General features: G+C 39.0%; 1 protein-coding gene across 8 annotated transcripts in view; it reads right to left on the bottom strand.

The window, feature by feature from the left end:
* Nucleotides 1-3990: 3990 nt before the first annotated feature.
* Nucleotides 3991-18618, bottom strand: part of filip1b (filamin A interacting protein 1b) — a 58814-nt gene continuing 44186 nt past the window's right edge. For 2 of the 8 annotated variants that reach the window (XM_088626672.1, XM_088626677.1), the window contains 2 exons: nucleotides 13585-13626; nucleotides 3991-8592 (listed from right to left, as the gene is read on the bottom strand). In XM_088626672.1, coding sequence (XP_088482798.1) covers nucleotides 13597-13626 — 30 coding nt within the window. In that variant the 3' untranslated portion in view covers nucleotides 3991-8592; nucleotides 13585-13596. Of the gene's footprint in view, nucleotides 8593-13557; nucleotides 13627-18618 lie in introns of all 8 variants that reach the window. The other 6 variants (XM_088626670.1, XM_088626675.1, XM_088626671.1 and 3 more) reach the window with 3 other exon arrangements.

The raw sequence follows: 18618 nt of genomic DNA on the forward strand, positions 1-18618 counted from the left end.
AGAGACACTGCTGCTGTACCTTTGAGATTAATAATAATAATTAATTTCTGGACACTCCACTCAAAGTGGTTAACAGATAATGGGGACTCCCCTCCACCACCACCAATGTGCAGCCCCACCTGGATGATGTGATGACAGCCATTGTGCACCAGTACACTCACCACACATCAGCTATCAGTGGGGAGGAGAGCAGAGTGATGGAGCCAGTTCAGAGATCGGGTTTATTAGGAGGAAATGTGAATAGGACACCAGGGTAACACCCCACTCTTTTTGAGAAACGCCATGGGATTTTTAATGACCACAGAGAGTCAGGACCTCAGTTTAACGTCTCATCTGAAGGACGGCGACTTTTTACAGTATAGTGTCCCCGTCACTATACTGGGGCATTAGGACCCACATAGACTGCAGGGTGACACTAACACCTCTTCCGGGAGCAACCTTAGGTTTTCCCAGGAGGTATCCCATCCAGGTACTGATCAGGCTCACACCTCCTGAGCTTCAGTGGGCTGCCAGTTGTGAGTTGAGTGGTGATATGGCTGCTGGCTAGATTGTTCCAGCTGTATATAGTGGTGCAAATATAAGTCTCAGGATAAACGCATCACCCAAAAACAACAATATAAACTCGATTACAATTATATCAACATATGTATAGAGTATATAGTGTAAATAGAAGTGGTCCTCAAACAAGTTAAAGAAAATAATTGTTAAAAATACCGAGACATACTAATTGGATCTTATGGACCCCACTGAAAACATATCCTACTGGCATGGTAATAATCAGGAACAGGTAAAGGTTTATTCCATGCTGAAAGGAAAAGACAGCGTTTCGACTGTGGAGCCTCCTTCAGGTGTCGTTTTTTTACCTTTCAGCGTGGAATCAACCTCTGCATGTTCCTTCACTGCCTACGCATGCGGACACATCTCTCCACTTGAACTTCATGGTAATAATCACGGGATGGGTTGAGTACCATCGGGTCATGGCAATCCTATGGATAGTTCCCCTGTCACTATCCACAGTTTTCATGGCAGGATACAGAAGTAGATTCCAGGCCTTTCTTCTACACAGATAGCGCGAGTGTCGTTGCCGTTGTCACGGAAACGTGATCCTCCGCCGCCAACACCACCCCACACTGCTGCTGCCCAGTATGGGTTATTAGAGAACCTGGCGCCCGACTTGGGACACGAACCCACTACCCTGAGATAGATAGATAATACTTTATTAATCCCGTAGGGAAATTGATGTGTTACGGCAGTCCAGACCAAGACAAGCCAAACAGACATCAGAATAGTTATAAAACAAAAGACAAATAAAATAAATAAAAATAAATAAATACATAGGTGAATTAGATTAGGGGGTCTCATGCTCTACCCACAGAGCTAGCTGGGGCTCTGGTAATAATCATACTGGCATGGTATGGTTTCAGGTCTGCTAAAATATTCCAGACTCTCTGGTAAAGACCATGCCTTTCTGGAATCTTCCATGCTGATCTTTGTTCTCTAATGAAGACTCTCTACACCAGCGGTTCTCCTTTCTGGCCCTGGGGGACATCTCCGCCCTTGGGGTTTTGCTCCGCCTGGTTGTTGGAGTGATTGCTCCATCTTAATCCCAGTTTTCATTCAAGACCTATTTAAAATTTGCGTTCAACTCTCAAAAAGGCGAATAGGAATTTGTAATTGGCTCCAGCCTTATACTAATTAGTGAGTTCCAGAAGTGACCTCATTTCAAGTGTGTTTTCTTGAAATATGACTGATTGGACAAGGAAAAACTCTCAGTCCATGAAGGAGTGTTTTGTATATTGATATATTATCATTCCCATGTGCATCTGTTCATTATAAAATAGTCACCTATTCAAGCTTTCATATTACTTTATGTATATATGAGCTTTTTAGTTAGAAATAAGGGAAAATGTTCTTACTCAGCAAGTTCAGGAGAGATTTCATAAAGTTTTGTAGAATGTTAGAAATATTACACTGAAGACTTTAGTGTTTTTGAAGCCGAGGCCTAAACAAGCAAGCAAATCAGTTACTGGCACCAGTTTGCACTGGTGTTAACCCAGCTGAAGCCGAAACCACAGGACCAGAACCGATAACCACTGGTCTATACTGTTAAAGCATATGTGAGAAAAAAGGAGAACCAACAATAATAGAGAAACCAGGGTCAGTGTGTTGTGTTTGACATGGTTACTTGACAGGAAAACCATAATTTAAGGAGATTTCATCACCTGGCAGCAGAGGCCCTTGCTGGAAGGTTACTGTTGCTGACAACATGAAAAATCACAGCCTAATCAGCCTCCATCATTTTTGTTTACAGTGGAACAAGCCTTGCACGTCAACGTTCAGAGTTTAGAGTTGAATTTTTCGAGCACCACGCATTTGCAACCTGACATGCAGTCTCTTGGGGGACAATCGTAGTTTTCCTTAAGTTGTAATGATCTAAAGTGAAACAGGAGGAGGCTTAGACACCTGTGGTCAATTGATCCATTGTTGTACCACCCAGAATTAGGGGGAGAAGGAGGCCTCAGGCTGTATTTCTCATTGTAGCTGACATCACCGAGCCTGTGACGAGCGCAGCTCTGCCCCTGCCAGAATTTGATCATGGTTGCTAACAGGCAACGCCAGCTTCAGGGCCTCACGGTCACCGCCCGCCAGAGAGCAGTGAATTCTGCCTGGAAGAAAGGTCAGATTCCAGGGGTACCCAGGCTCCAAGAAGGTGATGTCACCTTCTGTAACAGGCTCAGTGCTGGTAATGAGTCCTGCTCCACACTCACTAAAGGCATTAGTGACATGGAGGATCCACATTCGGTCCAGTTTAGAAGCCACCAATAGACCATCAGAGCTCGTTAGACTGCAGACACAGGGAGATAAACAGCAACCTGACAAAGTGCCTCACAAAAATGTAGTATCATGTGTCTCAGGGTAAAAAGGTTAAGTCCATACTGGTGCCAAAGTTGCTCATTAAGACAGAAATTATTCTTATTTCTGTCTGCATCATTAAGCACACAGCAACACAGTTTCCCATTGATACAGCTGGGTGGACTGGAGCAGGCAGGTGATTTGATCAAGGACATAACAGCAGTGTCTGCAGTGTGGACTTGAACCCACCAACCTAGTCACCAACCATGAGCCCAAAGGCTTACCCTGTGCACAGCTCAGCCCCATGAATCCCAGGGTTGTTGACAAGGATATCTGAACGGTATCTAGTGAAATGTGCTCTGCCAAAAGCCAGGAGAACCAGCTCTGCTACTGAACACTTTATATCAGGAGACCAGCACTGGTTGTGTTGAGCCCAAATCCGGTCACAGTTCATCCTTCATCCTTCTATTGATTGGGAGTCCTGGTGAGGTATATATTAATTACACAAGTAAAAATGTTTTCAATAAAGGTACTTTTGGTAATTATGGGTTGAAGGTTTCAGGTTCGTCAGATTTTGTTTCAGTAAATCACTTAATTCACCAAAAAAAAACTAAATGTTTTTTTTTAGTTTTTCTTAAATTTAAGTTTTGTAAATTTTCAAAAATTACAATTTAATAAGGATCTATACCACAACCCTGTACTGGATAAGACTATTAAAAAATATAGATTGATATTTTATGAATTAAGACCTGTCCAGAGATGGAGTTGGAGATAAATATATGGCATTGCTGCAGAGCAGGTTTATTATATGACTTACAGTATGTGTATTTTGTTCTTAACATACTGTACAAGTCATTAATCCGATATGGAAACACTCTAAAAAGGAAGAAAATAAAAGTTCTAATTAGATTAAAATTAAAATACAGCTACATATTTGTCTTCCATTGAAGACAGTGGAATGTGTGCATGAATACCACACAAATGCATGTCTCTCTCCCCACACATACACAGACAATCCATTACTGTGGAACTGTTTGACTCTGCTTGCATCCAGTAGCATTATTAGTGGAGTATGATAGTTAATATTGGGTCTTTACACTTATGTACCTTAAATAAAAAATGATCCTAGATGCAAGGTACTGTACATATAAATGTTTATTCATTACAACAAATATAACTCCAAGCAGTTCATTTTATTTAAAAAAATGTTTTACTTGTAGCTCCCCATCATGTGACTTTGTGTACGAGAATTTGCAAGCAGGGTTCTCAACACCTTATGATGAGGTGTTGAGAACCCTGATCATTAGGGTGCACAGTCTAAATTTGAAACAACTGTGGAACAAGGTTATCTCGTCAGTTCCAGCATAAATCATAAACTTTTTAGAAAATACCACTAAAACAAAGGTCACTAAGTTCCCCCTGTGCTGACAGAATTCTGCTGGCAAGGACATTTTAATTTTAATAATCTCCTTTAAAGATTGCCAAGCACACCTATTCATTTGTGTGCCACCTAGTTGGTAAGTTGTTTTCGACAGCTGTACACAGACTCTATGAATGAGGTAAAGATGCTCTGTTTTCTAAATGCATTTGGATTCATATTTCCATGATGTCTTCCAGTGTCAAATTTACAAAGGTGATATAATTTAATTTAGCCAGATTTATGATGATCTGCAACAATTCACATATGTTTACTAAATTATAAAATTCCTTAAACCAAAGGATGACAGTAACTAAACTGCAGTTCATCAATTTTATGAATTACATGACGTAATTTTAGTGTTACAGCTGTGTTGAGTTTCAGATACGCACTTATAATCCTAATTGACCCTGGGATGGTGGATCTGGATTAAGTCAAAATTTCCACTCACTCACTAATTTTAGATTGCAAACTTACTATTTGAAGGATGCAAATTTTCCCAGGCGGTTCCTGCTTCTGTCCAATAGATGCTCAGCATCAAGTACTTAGTTTTAATTTTGTGAAGATTCTTATGATTTGTTTTAGTCAGTTTCCAGGTCTGGAAGTTAAAAACAAAACGTTTTTATTTTCTCAAATATAGCCTTTGACTAGTAAAAATAAAATTAGGTTTTAGTAACATAAATGCACACTTCAAGCATTCGTGTGAGTCATTGAGGCTAGATTAAATTTCTTACAGTTCTTTTACAGGTTTTTTAGGAGATCCTGTTGATAAGTCTAGCCAATTTTAGACCTAAGGCTAATTTCTTTAAAAACAAATGTGTAACAGTCCATCTTTTGCTAAATGCTTACATTTTACTTGTTTTATTTGGACAAAGTTGATAAAATCACTATTTAATTATTTTACAGAAGGGAGAAAATACTGATAAGAATATGACAGAATACAAAGCAAGCCATATGGTATTTCCGATTTGTTTTATTACTAATACAGTACATGAGTCTACTGTAGGTCTGTGAGGCAATGTCTACAACATGTTGTATAACGTCTTCATAGTCTTCACAGAACTACTTGCGTAAAGAATTGCCTCCTATTCTCAGTTTTAAATTCAATATCCCTCAGTTTTTATTTGTGTCCTCCTTTCATGTCTCACTATTTGATCTTCCAGAAGTCTTTGCTATCCGTTGAGGGTTCTGAATACAATAATTAAGTCCCTTCGTACTGTAGTATTTTTCATTTGAGACTTAAAATCAAAAGTTTCAGTTCTTTTAACCTGACAATGTCAGACATTCCTTTAAGTCTGGCAAGTCTCACTTAGACTGATTCCAGAGCAGTAATGTCTCTTTCATAACATGGGGACTAAAATTTTGCATAGTGTCCTAAATCAGGTCTCGTTATTACGTTGAACAGTTTAAAGATAGCATACTTTCATTTAAATTCTACACCTTTGAGTACTGTATGTAGCATAACATAACATTCTGTTTAGCATTTTATTGCTTCCCAGCATTGTCTGGAGGGGGAAAACGATTTGTCGATGTAAGTTCCCAAGTCTTTTTCATAAGCCACTTCTTAATGGTTCATTTATTTTTTACTCAGTTTATTTCTTGCTTCATACATGTAACACTCGAAATGTGCATTAGACGACATGTCATCTGTCAGTCCTGAATCGTTTCTTCATGCATTTCTTTTGCAGCTTCTACAACTTCCTGTTATTTTGGGATCATCTGCAAACATGACCAGTTTACTAAATGTACTTACTAAGTCTTAAACCAGATACTTCTAATTCACTATTGATTACATTCAGCCTTCATCTGTACTCTCTCTTTTCTATCCATTGACCCCTTCTCAGACCAAACACATACATATCTATACCTTTGATATCTCCAGCCTGCCATTTAAGAAATATTATTTTACCTGGAACTCGATCAAAACCTTTTATAAAATCTAAATATACCATCTCACAAGCTCTTTTTGAATTAATTCCTACTGTTTCTTTTTGAAAGATGTGTAACAGGTTTTTTTAAGTAAGGCCTACATTTACTAAATACATACTGATCACCCTCTAGAATAATTCTACCATTGTGAGAATCTTTTAATGTATGTCTAATTCTCATCCTTTTATAAAACAGAATTAGAGCTGTCAGGACAAAAAGGATTCTCCATCCCTTTTGTGCATGCATGCTACACTTGTAATTTTCCAGTCAATAGTAATGACCCCTCTGCTGAACCTCCCAAATGCTGGTCAAGGTTTTAAAATACATCCAACCATTTCCTTTAGTTCAGTTAACAGTGAAGATGTGTATGTTTTAAGAGCTCCAGCTTCTTAGTTCTGTCTATTCTAGGGCTGAGACCAATTACTGTAATACATACCCCTGCCTTTCTTCAGTTTGAGCCAGGTTGCCAATCACTTCCTCCGTAAGCACCAGGGTGAAATATTAATTTCCTCAATTAGTCTTTTCTTTCTCATCTTCTTGTAGTTTCATATCCCACTCTTGACCTTTCTACAGTATATTGGTTTGTGCTTGCAGTTCCTTGTCCTCAGTTTCTTTAACTGGATCTTCTTTTAATTTCTCTATAAACATTTTCTTCTTCCATTTTTATTTAATCCATTAATCCATTTGGAGCACTGTTTTTTAGACTTTGATTTATTATAGTAATGAGTCTGCTCTGTGACTCTAGCAGAATATAGTTTAAATGTTGCCATCCGAATCTATTTTATTCCATTTTACTTCCCTAAAAACTCCTATCTCATTCCTTCACGGTCTTCAACTTGAAAACTTTGCTTGGGACCTTGCTTGTACTTTTTCAAAATGCATTTCAAAGATGATTTTCTTTCCAAACGAGTTCTCGGTTTCTTAACTGAATCCTGAATCAAACTACTTTCTGTTTTGAATTGTATTCACAGTACCTACACAACTGGAGTTTTTATGGTACCTGAAACATTAAGGCAATGATTCGTTTGAAGCAATAGAGTGCTAAGGTACAAATATATCTAGTAGGCTCAGTAGTGCTGTTGTAACGAACAGTTCTTTCCAGACCCTATGCGGACGACACAAACCGAAGAAGTGGGGAAACACTGGGAAAAAGTCACGCAGGAATACGGGGCTGAAAACAGGGGGGCATGCCCAAAGTGCGCTGGTGCACGGGGGAGGTGTGGCCGAGGCAAACAATCCAAAAGAGTAATCCATAGAGGGTATCCAAAAACACTAGAGTAAGTCCATAGCCAGGAGATCCATCCAAACAAGGAAGGGGAACGGGGAACGGGGAACGGGGAACGGGGAACGGGGAACGGGGAACGGGGAACGGGGCCAGGCGCTTCCAGGTCCCGGACTCGCACGGTGCGGAAACCAGATGCAGAGCCAGGATGAGCGTCAGCGCCTGGCTTTTAAGGTGGGCTGGGAAAAGGGATCAGGTGCACAGAATTAAGTCTAAAGTGAAAGGGCTGGAGCACCCTTAAGGAGGGGGGACTATAACCGTGACAGCTGTGCTACTGTGCTGTGCTAAAATATTGAATGCTGAAATACAACCAGGCCAGAGAGCCAGGAAGACAACCACCTGCAAGGACCAACTTACTGTAAATGAGGTGGGATGGTTATTTGGAAGCAAAGCCAAGGAAAATTATCCACATTATCCTTTATGTTTTTTTACAACAACAGTCAACAGTTTTTAGTCCAGGGCTTCCCTGTTCTGTTCAGATGGTTTACTTTTTTTGACTGTCCTCTCAGTATCTTGACTGCAACCTTAATTGACCTCAAACTTTGTCTATTTTTCTTTCATGAGATCTTTGGATCTTGAAAAGCTGTGGTTTACAAGCTTCTTGTGAATTTCTATTGCCAACGTCTCTAAAAACGATTCAAAAAGGAAGAATTGGTGAGCTGTCCAACTGATCTGGGGTTCAACTAACTGATTAGGAAGCTCAGCTGTAATGAAAATCAGCAGACAGTGGGGTCACAGGGACCTGAACTAAGAAGCCCTGATAAATGCCGGGAGTTTCTCACCCCTACTTTGAATCACACACAACTTTTCTTAATATAGCAGGGGGAAATCATCTGCACACCTTTTAAAGACATGGGCAGTGTCACCATTCTTTTGTCACACGACTGTATGTACAGTACATCAGTACAACAAAAACAGAAATTAAATATATATATTTATATATAAATATATATATAATTGCTTTCGGTATCAACAGCAGCACCAGACTCCTTTGCGTTGATGTCCTGTGACCCCTCAGGCCCCCAGAAGGACAGGTGTTGCTCCGGTACTGGACGGGATGCAACTACAGGGCCTCATCTCGATGACATTCTCATTTGGTGTACAACATTTTCTAAAAAAAAATAATCAAAGAATAAACACGTTACACAACACATGTCTGTGTCTTACCTGATCTTGCGGGTTTCACCAGGAAGACAACAGTCTGCTATTTTGTGGCAACTGCCTCTTACAAAGAGGGATTATGTGATAACTACTGGATGTGTCTTCATCTCACATGTAAAATATTTTTTACCCATGACCAAAATATTACATTTGATAATGTGGGAGCAATACAGTGTTATGGTTAACGATAAATTATTTTGCTAGGAAGTTCAGCTGAGGAGAGAACAAGGGCAGAGGCTGTGGCTAAACTACCAATATGTTACTTATTAAAGCGACATTTAAACCACATCTCCTTTTTGGGCAGGATTCTGTGCACGCGCGTCCAGGACTGAAATGCCAGTAAAACATCAGTAGTCGCGGGGGTTAGGCACTTCAATCTCTGCGAGTGGCAGATTAACCAGTCCGGGAACATCGCAAATGGTGCTCGTGCAACAAGCTTCTCCAGGGTAATATTTTTGTTGTCACTGTTTAGCATTTCTGTTTTTTTCAGAAATGGTTAGCATTTATCTGTAGTATTTCACATGGAAATGAATATTGGACTTCTAAAAAAAACACATTGGAGTCTCTGTTGTATCTTCACATGAAGCAAAGAATGACAGGGAGGCGTGTATGGAACAATGAACTATTTTAAGAAAAGTTTGGCTGTACAGAACATTACACTACCGATCCGACATCCCACTCTCACGATAACTCTCTTCAACTGTCCCCCAGCTCCCCAGTTATTCCCGGTTTTCTCCTTTGCTTTCTGGCGGGTAACGAGGTAGAGCCATCTGATGGACTATTACTTGCAAGTCCAGTCTTACTTATACATTAATTTATATATATCACTTTACTACAGTCTCCCTATAGTTTAAATTATTGCGTATGCAACCAAATAAGATCACTGTTATGATATCATAGCTTACACTGGCTTATTTATTTTCATTCTCAGTAGAGCACATTTTCTTTACTTTTTGTATCTAGTTTTTATTACTAATTCAGCAATATTATACAATAATAAAGTTCATTACAGCACAGTTATAACAAAGGAAATTAAGTGTTCCTGCGGTTTGTCTGAATCTCTTTCTTCTAATTTCTTATATCATCCTTTTGATATACTGTAACAGGGAGGGAGGTCAGAGTAAAAACGTTATACGTTTTTTAATTTTTAGAAAAGTATATTACAGTTTTATTGATCCACCATGATTAAAAGAGGGTCTCCCCTCTTCTCCTTAATCAGCCGAGCTCACTCTCTGTAACTGTCATGCCTACACATTTGGTAACATGCCCTTTTTCTGCGTTTTCGGAACCTTCCACCTCACTCTTTATTGGATCAATTACTGTGGCTACTGAAAAATAAAATGCAGGCAAGATGGGCTGAATGGCTTCCTTAATTTGTAACTATACTTATGTTACTGCAAGATGCATAGCTTCAAGCAGTTAATTGGATTAGAGGAGTGATGTTATGTCTAATGGCGACAATACTGCGATACTGTATGTGCTCAGTAAATCACAGAGGCTGTTGCTAGTAAGCAGAGCACATTCTGTCTTACTCCAACCCACCCAGCCCAAAGGTTATCCCACACTGTTCATTGCAAAGTGTAGCTCCAGGGAAATAAGTATCCTTAATGCTTTGAAGCTTTACTTTGAAAAAAAATAAACACTTTGAAACTGGGACATCACCTAGTTTCAAACCAATGGGCTCAGCCAGCCTTCCAAATGAGTGATTTTATTGCTCGAGCCATTTTGGGGCTCTACATTGCACTAGATAGAATATGCTGGAATTGTTTTCTTCACATTTTCGTGCAGATATCAGAAGATATCATTTTAATATCTCAGGAAGCACCAACAACACTGCCAAACAAGATCTCTCGAGGGACCTGTTTCTTTGTGAATCTTTTTTTTTTTTAAAAAGGGTGAAACATTACACAAAAAAACAGGGGGAAAAAGCCCATGTTGCCTTATTCAGAACACATCAGCGTGGTAGAGGTCTGCAATTGCGCAAACAGCATGAAACAGTCAGAATCTCAGACTTTCCACTTTAAAGTTGTAATGTAATTGAGTTATTGAGAAACTCCATTAAAAATTCCTCAATAAAATTACTGGTCCTAGATGGAAATTTCACGTCTGCATTTGCCTTCATGCAATGCTATAAAAATGTACTGTAGGAGCACATAAACACGTAAAACATCTTAATATAGTGTTATTGTCCTTGGTGGTGTTTTTAATTTTTGGATCCATGATATTTGTCTTCACCACACATTGCCGATCAACAGCCAAAACTCATGACTTTCTTTAGAGCTGAAAAGAATGTTTGCGGTTACATTTAAAAGCAATCGTGGTGTGAAGCATATGACAGGCAACAGAGACCTGAATTTTAATAACACTTGTGAGCATTCTTCATCCTCTGCGCCTTTTCTGCATTGTCCAAATTATCTCATCACACTCAGTTTATTCCAGCCTTTATAAGGAAACTTTTAAGCCCATAAAAGTATAAATAATTGCATCAAAGGCCTCAGTCACTGTCTTATATTTCCTGTGTACATACCTTGTTTTTATGTGATAGCTTTTTTTCTTTTCAATGTCTTGTCTTGTATTACCTATTATTTATTTCCCTCAATGTGATTTCCTTCCAATCAATGGCTCTATATTGCATCTCTGTTTTGTATTAATGCTTGAAGTCCTGTAGAGTGATTTGTTTCTGTGGTCTTTTCATTTAATTCCAGTATTCCTTGATAAATGCCATCAAAAAGCATCTCAAATACAATAAAGGATTGCTTTTCAATTAATTCTTCCCAACAGCACAGTTTGCTGCTCTCACTGCAATGTGTAGAAGGTTCAAATCTAGCAATAGGTTTATGGTGTGGAAAAAATAAATCTGATTAATCATTATTCATTTATATTCTAAAAGTAAATACAGGATTTTACAAAGTTCCTGTAAGCAGTGCTTTCAAGACAGAAATGTGAAGTTCGTAAGCATTTTGGATGTTAAGCGGACAAATATTTTCACAAAAGACTTGTCATATGTGAGGCGAAAGAAGCTGGTGGAACTATATAATAAATAAGGTTTTGAAAGTAACAAAAATAACTTATTACTTCATTTTTATTTTAAATTGTATTTTTCTAGTTTTAAGTTCACTGTCAAATCTGACAGTAATTACGCAAATGATTTCTCAGATGTGTATTCTCTGGTTGAGTACCAACTGCCATCCATGTGAAAGTGACATAATCCTTCCAAATCATACTTCACTGAGAGATCATAAAAATGCAGTTCTGTGAGTGAAATAGTTTTCTGACACTCCACAAGTTCAGATGGCGAAAGCACTGTTTGATTTTGTGATCACCTTGTACCTTGACACATGCCTGCAGTCTAGAAGACACTGACCATCACAGAGATGATTAAGAGAACTGCCAATCACCGTGGAAAAGCTCTGTACTGCTTTCAACATCAAGTATCTATGTGTTATGTCACAGTTGAATCTAAAGGTTCAACATGTTCCACAAGTCTTAATTTGGGTTTATAATGGGCGATCAGGGTAATTTGACATTGGACCATGTGTAAACGAAAGAATGCCTGTTTAAACCTGGCTATGTGGAGACACTAACAGTGGAAAGACAATAATATCTACACATACTGTAGCCTTAAATTAACAACATCTTTGAATCATAATTCAATCATTAGTCACATCCCATTCCATCACTTTTCTTCCACCAAACCCCTCACATTCAATAATTCTTGCTAATTGCTTAATCTGGTATTAATTACAGTCGCAAGGAGGTGGCTATCAGCAGAACTCCAATTAAACCTTGACGCATCAGACGAATTGACATCTTCACATCATCTGTGACCAAGGTTACCTTCAACTGCTACTCAGTATTGCCATGCAGATGATATTAATGAATAAACATCTGGCCATGAAAAGACATCATAAGCACCACAAACAATAGCCTCTGCCTTACAGTATGTCGTCAGTATGTCACTACTTGCTCCATTTCAAGACAGATGACAGCTCCAGTCCTGTTCCAGTCCTGTCTTGCTGTGGTGACATACCTGTATGAGATACCAGGATGTGGATGATCATTAACACTACCAGTCATTCTAACATAGTCTGAGTGATGAGAAGTGATTGCTGGGTGGACATTAAGATGATGTGCAACCTACAACCGCAGCATTCCAACATTCACTTTTCGAAGTGTCTAGTTCCTCTCTGAAATTGTCAGTCACAGTACCCTGAAGATGAAGAGAAGAACTCATTACTGAGTTGTTGTTATAGGGCTGAGATTTCCACAATGCACTACGACCATGACACCCTCTCGCTGAGTGATAATCCACAAAAGATGCGTTTGTTGCATGTCTCTCACCAGCTCAAAAACATCACTGACAAAATCTTCTTTCCAGACAATAAAACATTCCCTTGTGTCAATTTTGAGACTCCCTGCTCTTTTTTATGTATTCCTTCTTCCAGATGATGTATTGGCGTGCATCAGCATTCTAATTTCACTTTTAACTAGTGGAAAAAACATTTAAAAAATTACAGTATGTTTTTGGTGTAATTCTATTATTGACTCTTTTTCAGCACTAAGAGATTCTCAAAGCACTTAGGATGTCCACCCACCACATTGTCATACAAATGGACTACTAATACAAATGAATTACTAGAGCCCTCAGTTTCATTCACCCCCTGGACGAAGCCTATGATGTTGACCCTCCTTACAGCCAGCATGTGGACTGTTAGTATTCTTCTCATGGCTGGAATTCAACGCTGTGACAGAGTGGAAGTATTTGGAGGTTGAATTGAATCTTTAAGGAAAGGGATTTTAAGTGCTCTATCCAGACTTTGTAAGAGAAGGCAGAGGTGTGCAAGGGGTGTGTTAGGGACAGGGAACAGAGCAAAGGGATCAAATTCTACAAAGGGATCAAGTCAGTTCTACAAACCCAAGTTCACCTGCTGTGTCCATTCACCTCAATCAGCTTTCAGACCAGGTCTGTCGGGATAATGTGTATCTGAAATATTTAAAATGATATTAGCATAAACAACAGGGAGCAGACACATAATTGAATAATGCGGAAAATACTGATTATGTAAAATCCAGTTTTGATTGTTTCATGTAATTTCTGGATTGCTTCCTGTGCATGTGCTACAGTATTACTGTTAGTAATATTTATAATACTCAAAGTACAATGTGCAATTTCGGTACCATCCATAAAGTCAATTCACTTACATCACAGATTTGTTCTCTCTCCATGTGTCCTGATTATTTTTTTAGTTAGGAACCATAAAAATGTTTTGTTTATATTGGTCTGTTAAATACTTTTAAAAACATTCCTGTAACATTCCCATTTTATACTTAATTTGTTGACAGACTAGGCTGCTGAGACTGGTTATTTCTACAGGACCGTTAAACCATTAAGTCATCTCAGCAGTGTACTTGAAAACCGCTATATCATTATCAAACAATTGATTTAGGAGCACTTTAAAAAAAAACAAAGTGCCGTACAATAGCACATAGAACAGAAGCAAATGAAAGTGGGGAAAATGGCAGTGCAAACTGATTTTGTGAAACCAAGAACAAAATTAAACTATACATTATAAGCTTTGGTGAAAAGACATGGCACAGCACACAAGTAAGTACAGACAGGTCACAGGGGGCAACTACAGAGAATTGCATTTAAAATTGAGAACAGGATGTATTTCTTTACACAAAGTCAAGTGGAAGAATGAAAACGCTTATGCAGCCGTGTTGTTCAACCTGATGCCCTTGCATCATTAAGCATGGGCTTGCAAGTAACACTGAAATTAGCTACTAAAAACTGAATGAACTTAAAGGCCCTCTCTTGATTGTACGTGTTTTTATGGAACCAGGCTGCCGGCAGAGTAAGAAGGCCAGAATCAGCAGATCTCAGATTAAGACTTTATCTTAATCCTCGCAGATTAATATAATTTGTGCAATAACCTGGAGATGATTCAGAGCCTGAAGTCCATTCTAAATCTGGGCCTCAAGTTCAAGTCTGGGTCACGTCACTAACCGACAGCCCTGATTCCCCAGGTTTCAGTGCACAATTTGCTCAGGGCCTTCAAGGGCACAGTGGGATTAAGTGGCCAGGTCTTTCTCATTGCTTGCAAGACTGTGCTGCTGCTGGTGAGGGTACCCATCTCTCCTCCAAGTGACACTGAACCTCCAATTCAGTGCCGAGGTGTCAAGTGTTAAAAGGTGACAGGCACGCCGGTGGGTGGATTGGAGGAGCCTGACTACACTTCTTCATTCTCCTCTGTGTGCTGTCACAGGGTGCGTAGCTGTGGACCGAGATGTAAAAAAGCACACAAATGTCTGTTCCATATCAGGTGGGTATCTCTATCATAATTGAGGGAAGAACCAGTGATCCTTAGGTAATTTCCCATGCTGTCCTATAGGATGCTGGGATTTATATTATCAAAAGCTGAAGTATTAGGTGATATAGTGCAATGATAAAACATTTAGAACCCACTAGCAAATCATTAACTGCCTTAACAGTGGTCACTTCTGTGGTCTGCGTCTGTTTAAACTCTGAAAGAAATGTTTCCAAGAGTTTATTAAACGCCATTTGAGTTTATAATTGAGCTGTTTCTGGACCTGGTGGCCTTGGTCAGGATTTTGTTTTTAACACAGGACTCGCTGGTGACATCAGTAAAAAATCAACAGAATGGCTGCAGTCAGGAGGGTTCATTTTAGGTATCAGACCAGTTGCAGAGGCAGAGTTAAATGTGAGAAGGTCAAAACCAGGAAATCAACAGAGGGAGTGGTTGTCATCGTTCGTTGCGGAATGTAAGATCAGTGGCTACTGTGTGGTTACCAATATCATGGATTTTGTTGTGAGAGAAGTGCATGAATGTGTTGCACTGTTCAGTAAAGTAGACAGTAGAATTACTGTCCTAAAACTGAAAGAGGATCTAGTCTCTTTAAAGGCATCTCTGTAGACATGCTGATGCTCTTCAATAAGCCTGCAGATGAACAGTCAGCCTTGTCTTCCTCCAGAACCGCACAAGACACCACACTGCTGTCGGTGTGGAATGACATTGTTTATCTGTGTATGATTTTCTGTGGAAAAGTTGAGAACGAACAAAAACCCCTCCATATATTTTGCAGTGTGGCTGAATTCTAAACTGAAAAATCTTATTTAAAAAAATATCTTTGAGAGTTGAGAGTTTTTAGTAAAAGTCATAGTTGTGAGAGTCATCGCACAGTCTGAACACTGTGCAGTATTCTTTGTGTTTTGTTCTCTCTCTGTTGTACTTTAGAAGTGCTTGCTTCAGACAATAGCTGGCCGTCCCCATTTTTTGAATAAAGGCTTTGGTAAGCACTCTCTTAAAGAACAAAAATATATTTTGTTGGCTATTCATGCTTATAGTTTCCCATAAGCATGAATGAAAAGGCATTTTTTGCTGTACAAATGTTTTGACTTGGATCTTTTTAAAAGTGATTTAAACATTCAGTTAAGATGCCAGTTGAAAAGCCAAATGAAGTCTATCAAAAGAGCGTTTCCCACAGTTGTCCACAAGATGGAGCCAGACCCTTCCTGTAAATCCTAGCATGTGCTGGAAATGACATTTCATGTCTTGTATAATAGCTTGACACAAAACTTAGCTTTGATTTCAGTTGGCCTTTGCAATATAAAGTCTCATTTCATGTAGATACAGTTTCTACTCAGTAAATGTTTTGTGCAAACATGTTGCTGAAGCCGATTCTCTGAGGCCTTTCTGTGAGGCCTTATCCAGATGTGGAAGATTATGCACATCTGAATAAAATTCTCAGATCAAGAAGCTCAGATCAACCCAACCAGCAGCATGGGTTCCTTCCATTTTCACCGTTCCAGTGATATTATGTTCTAATGTGGATGCATGCACACAATTAATTGAAAATATTCCAGATAATTGAACTGTTTTACACAACTGCGCTAAAAGGTGTTGAAAAGAATCGTCATTGAATCCACATTACATAAGTGTTAATGATATCAGAAAAAAAGTGAGAGGATTTACATTGGAAAGTCTTGGGGGTGGTGAAAAACTATTTTTGATATGATTGTATGACAACAATGCACAGGGGAAAGATGTTTCCTTTACCGTCCTTCGGGATGATTGCACATCATTTTCCAACATCAATGTTGTCCCCAAGGTCCACAGAAGCCAACTGCAGACATCCCATGCATGGATCAGAGATAATAAAACTAAATACTCTACAGTGTTATGTGCTTCGTAGTGATAGGCCTTCAGGAAGTTTACAATCAGTCCAGCAAATACATTTGGGATCATTTTACAGCCCAACCAGATCATATCATGAGTCTGCTCCAAACTATGACCTGTCTGTTCCTGTTGTACATTTCGTGACTTGAAATCTCTGTGTGTAAAGTTCCATTACTCAACAAAGGTCTGGGGTTTCCCACTGGTTTCACAAATCCATACCTCTTTGTGATGAGGAGACTTTTTAAGTGAAAACAGAAGGCTGAACAATTACATACTATTAGGAACTTGGCTGCCAGTTTTTCCATCTTTCTCTGGCGATAGTGTTACACTCATACATTCAGAACAAAGAGTTATTAGTCTTTATTGTTTAGATTACCTTAAGGTTAGCAAGCAACTTTCTTTTGGACTCCATAAATATTAATTCATCATAGAGAAGATTCGCTAAATAATATTTATGGTTGGTTCTGTTATTTATGATAGTAATTCGGTAGTTGGATTTATTTTTAATTGCAAGTTACAATGTGTGCAATGTGCAATATACAAATAGGCTTGTGCAATGTGGCTCCAGTTTTCAAATGCTGTAATCATTATGTTGATTACAGCATTTGTTACAGATAATTGTTTGTTACTGGATCTGTAGAATTTCTCATACCTGGCTGTGACTAAACGCGACAAAGGACATAAGACCATCTCAGTAAGTATATCTCATCTAGATATTTCTTTAGGGAAACATCCTCAAGTTAACAAGAATGCTTTGCATTATATATTTTTAAATACCAACTTGTAAATGTTGGACTAAAAACCTGTGACTTTTTTTAAAAAAACCTGTTAGGTCAGACATTTACTCATTAGACTCTGGAACGACAATTTTACAAAATCTGTGTCTGGAGCATTAAATACTGTAACGGAACAGTTCTTTCCAGACCCTATGTGGACGACACAATCCGAAGTAGTGAGGAAACACAGGGGAAAAGTCATGCAGGAATACGGGGATGAAAACAGGGGGGCGTGTCCAATGTGCGCTGGTGCATGGGGGAGGTGTGGCCGAGGCAAACAATCCAAAAGTATTCCAGACAGGGAATCCAAAAACAAGCTAGAGTCCATGGCCAGGCGATCCATCCGAAACAGGAGATTAAAATCAGGAACCAGGTCGGAACCGGCAGGGGGAACAGGAACAAAGACTTAAAACCATGACAGAGCCAGACTCATCAGGACCTGGGCTCACACGATACCAAAATCAGGTGCAGAGCCCAGAACTGACCGAGTGTCTGGCTTTTAAGGGGAATGGGAAGGAGGCTGGAACAAGGGGCAGGTGGACAGAATAAGTCCAAAGTGAAAAGAGCCGGATCGCCCTTAAGGAGGAGGGACTACAATCGTGACAAATACAATCAATTTTCATGCTGGTCTGGAGTACCATGGAGTAACATACATAATACAATGTATCAGTGTAAACAGCACATTCTTTCTCATTTCAAGGAAGTCAAGAAAATCACCCTAGTTGTACAACGGAACTTGGTTAAGCTGTAATTAGCATAAGTAGTAATTACTATTAGCATACACTACATAATTACTGCTGAGCAGCATCCTATCTTCTACAGTGATTTCCATATTGTTTTAGAAAGTGGACAAGATTCCTTGGAGTATTTGTAAAAGGCTTCATACTACATATCTCAAAATAACGCAAAACAACTTCACATATTCACATATTACAGGATTCCTTTAAATTAGAACTGCAATATTAACAATAAAGCTAGAGAGAAAACTAATCCTAACCACTG

The sequence above is a fragment of the Lepisosteus platostomus genome, chromosome 3, assembly GCF_059453375.1.
Source record: "Lepisosteus platostomus isolate fLepPlt1 chromosome 3, fLepPlt1.hap1, whole genome shotgun sequence".
NCBI classification, from domain to species: domain Eukaryota; kingdom Metazoa; phylum Chordata; class Actinopteri; order Semionotiformes; family Lepisosteidae; genus Lepisosteus; species Lepisosteus platostomus.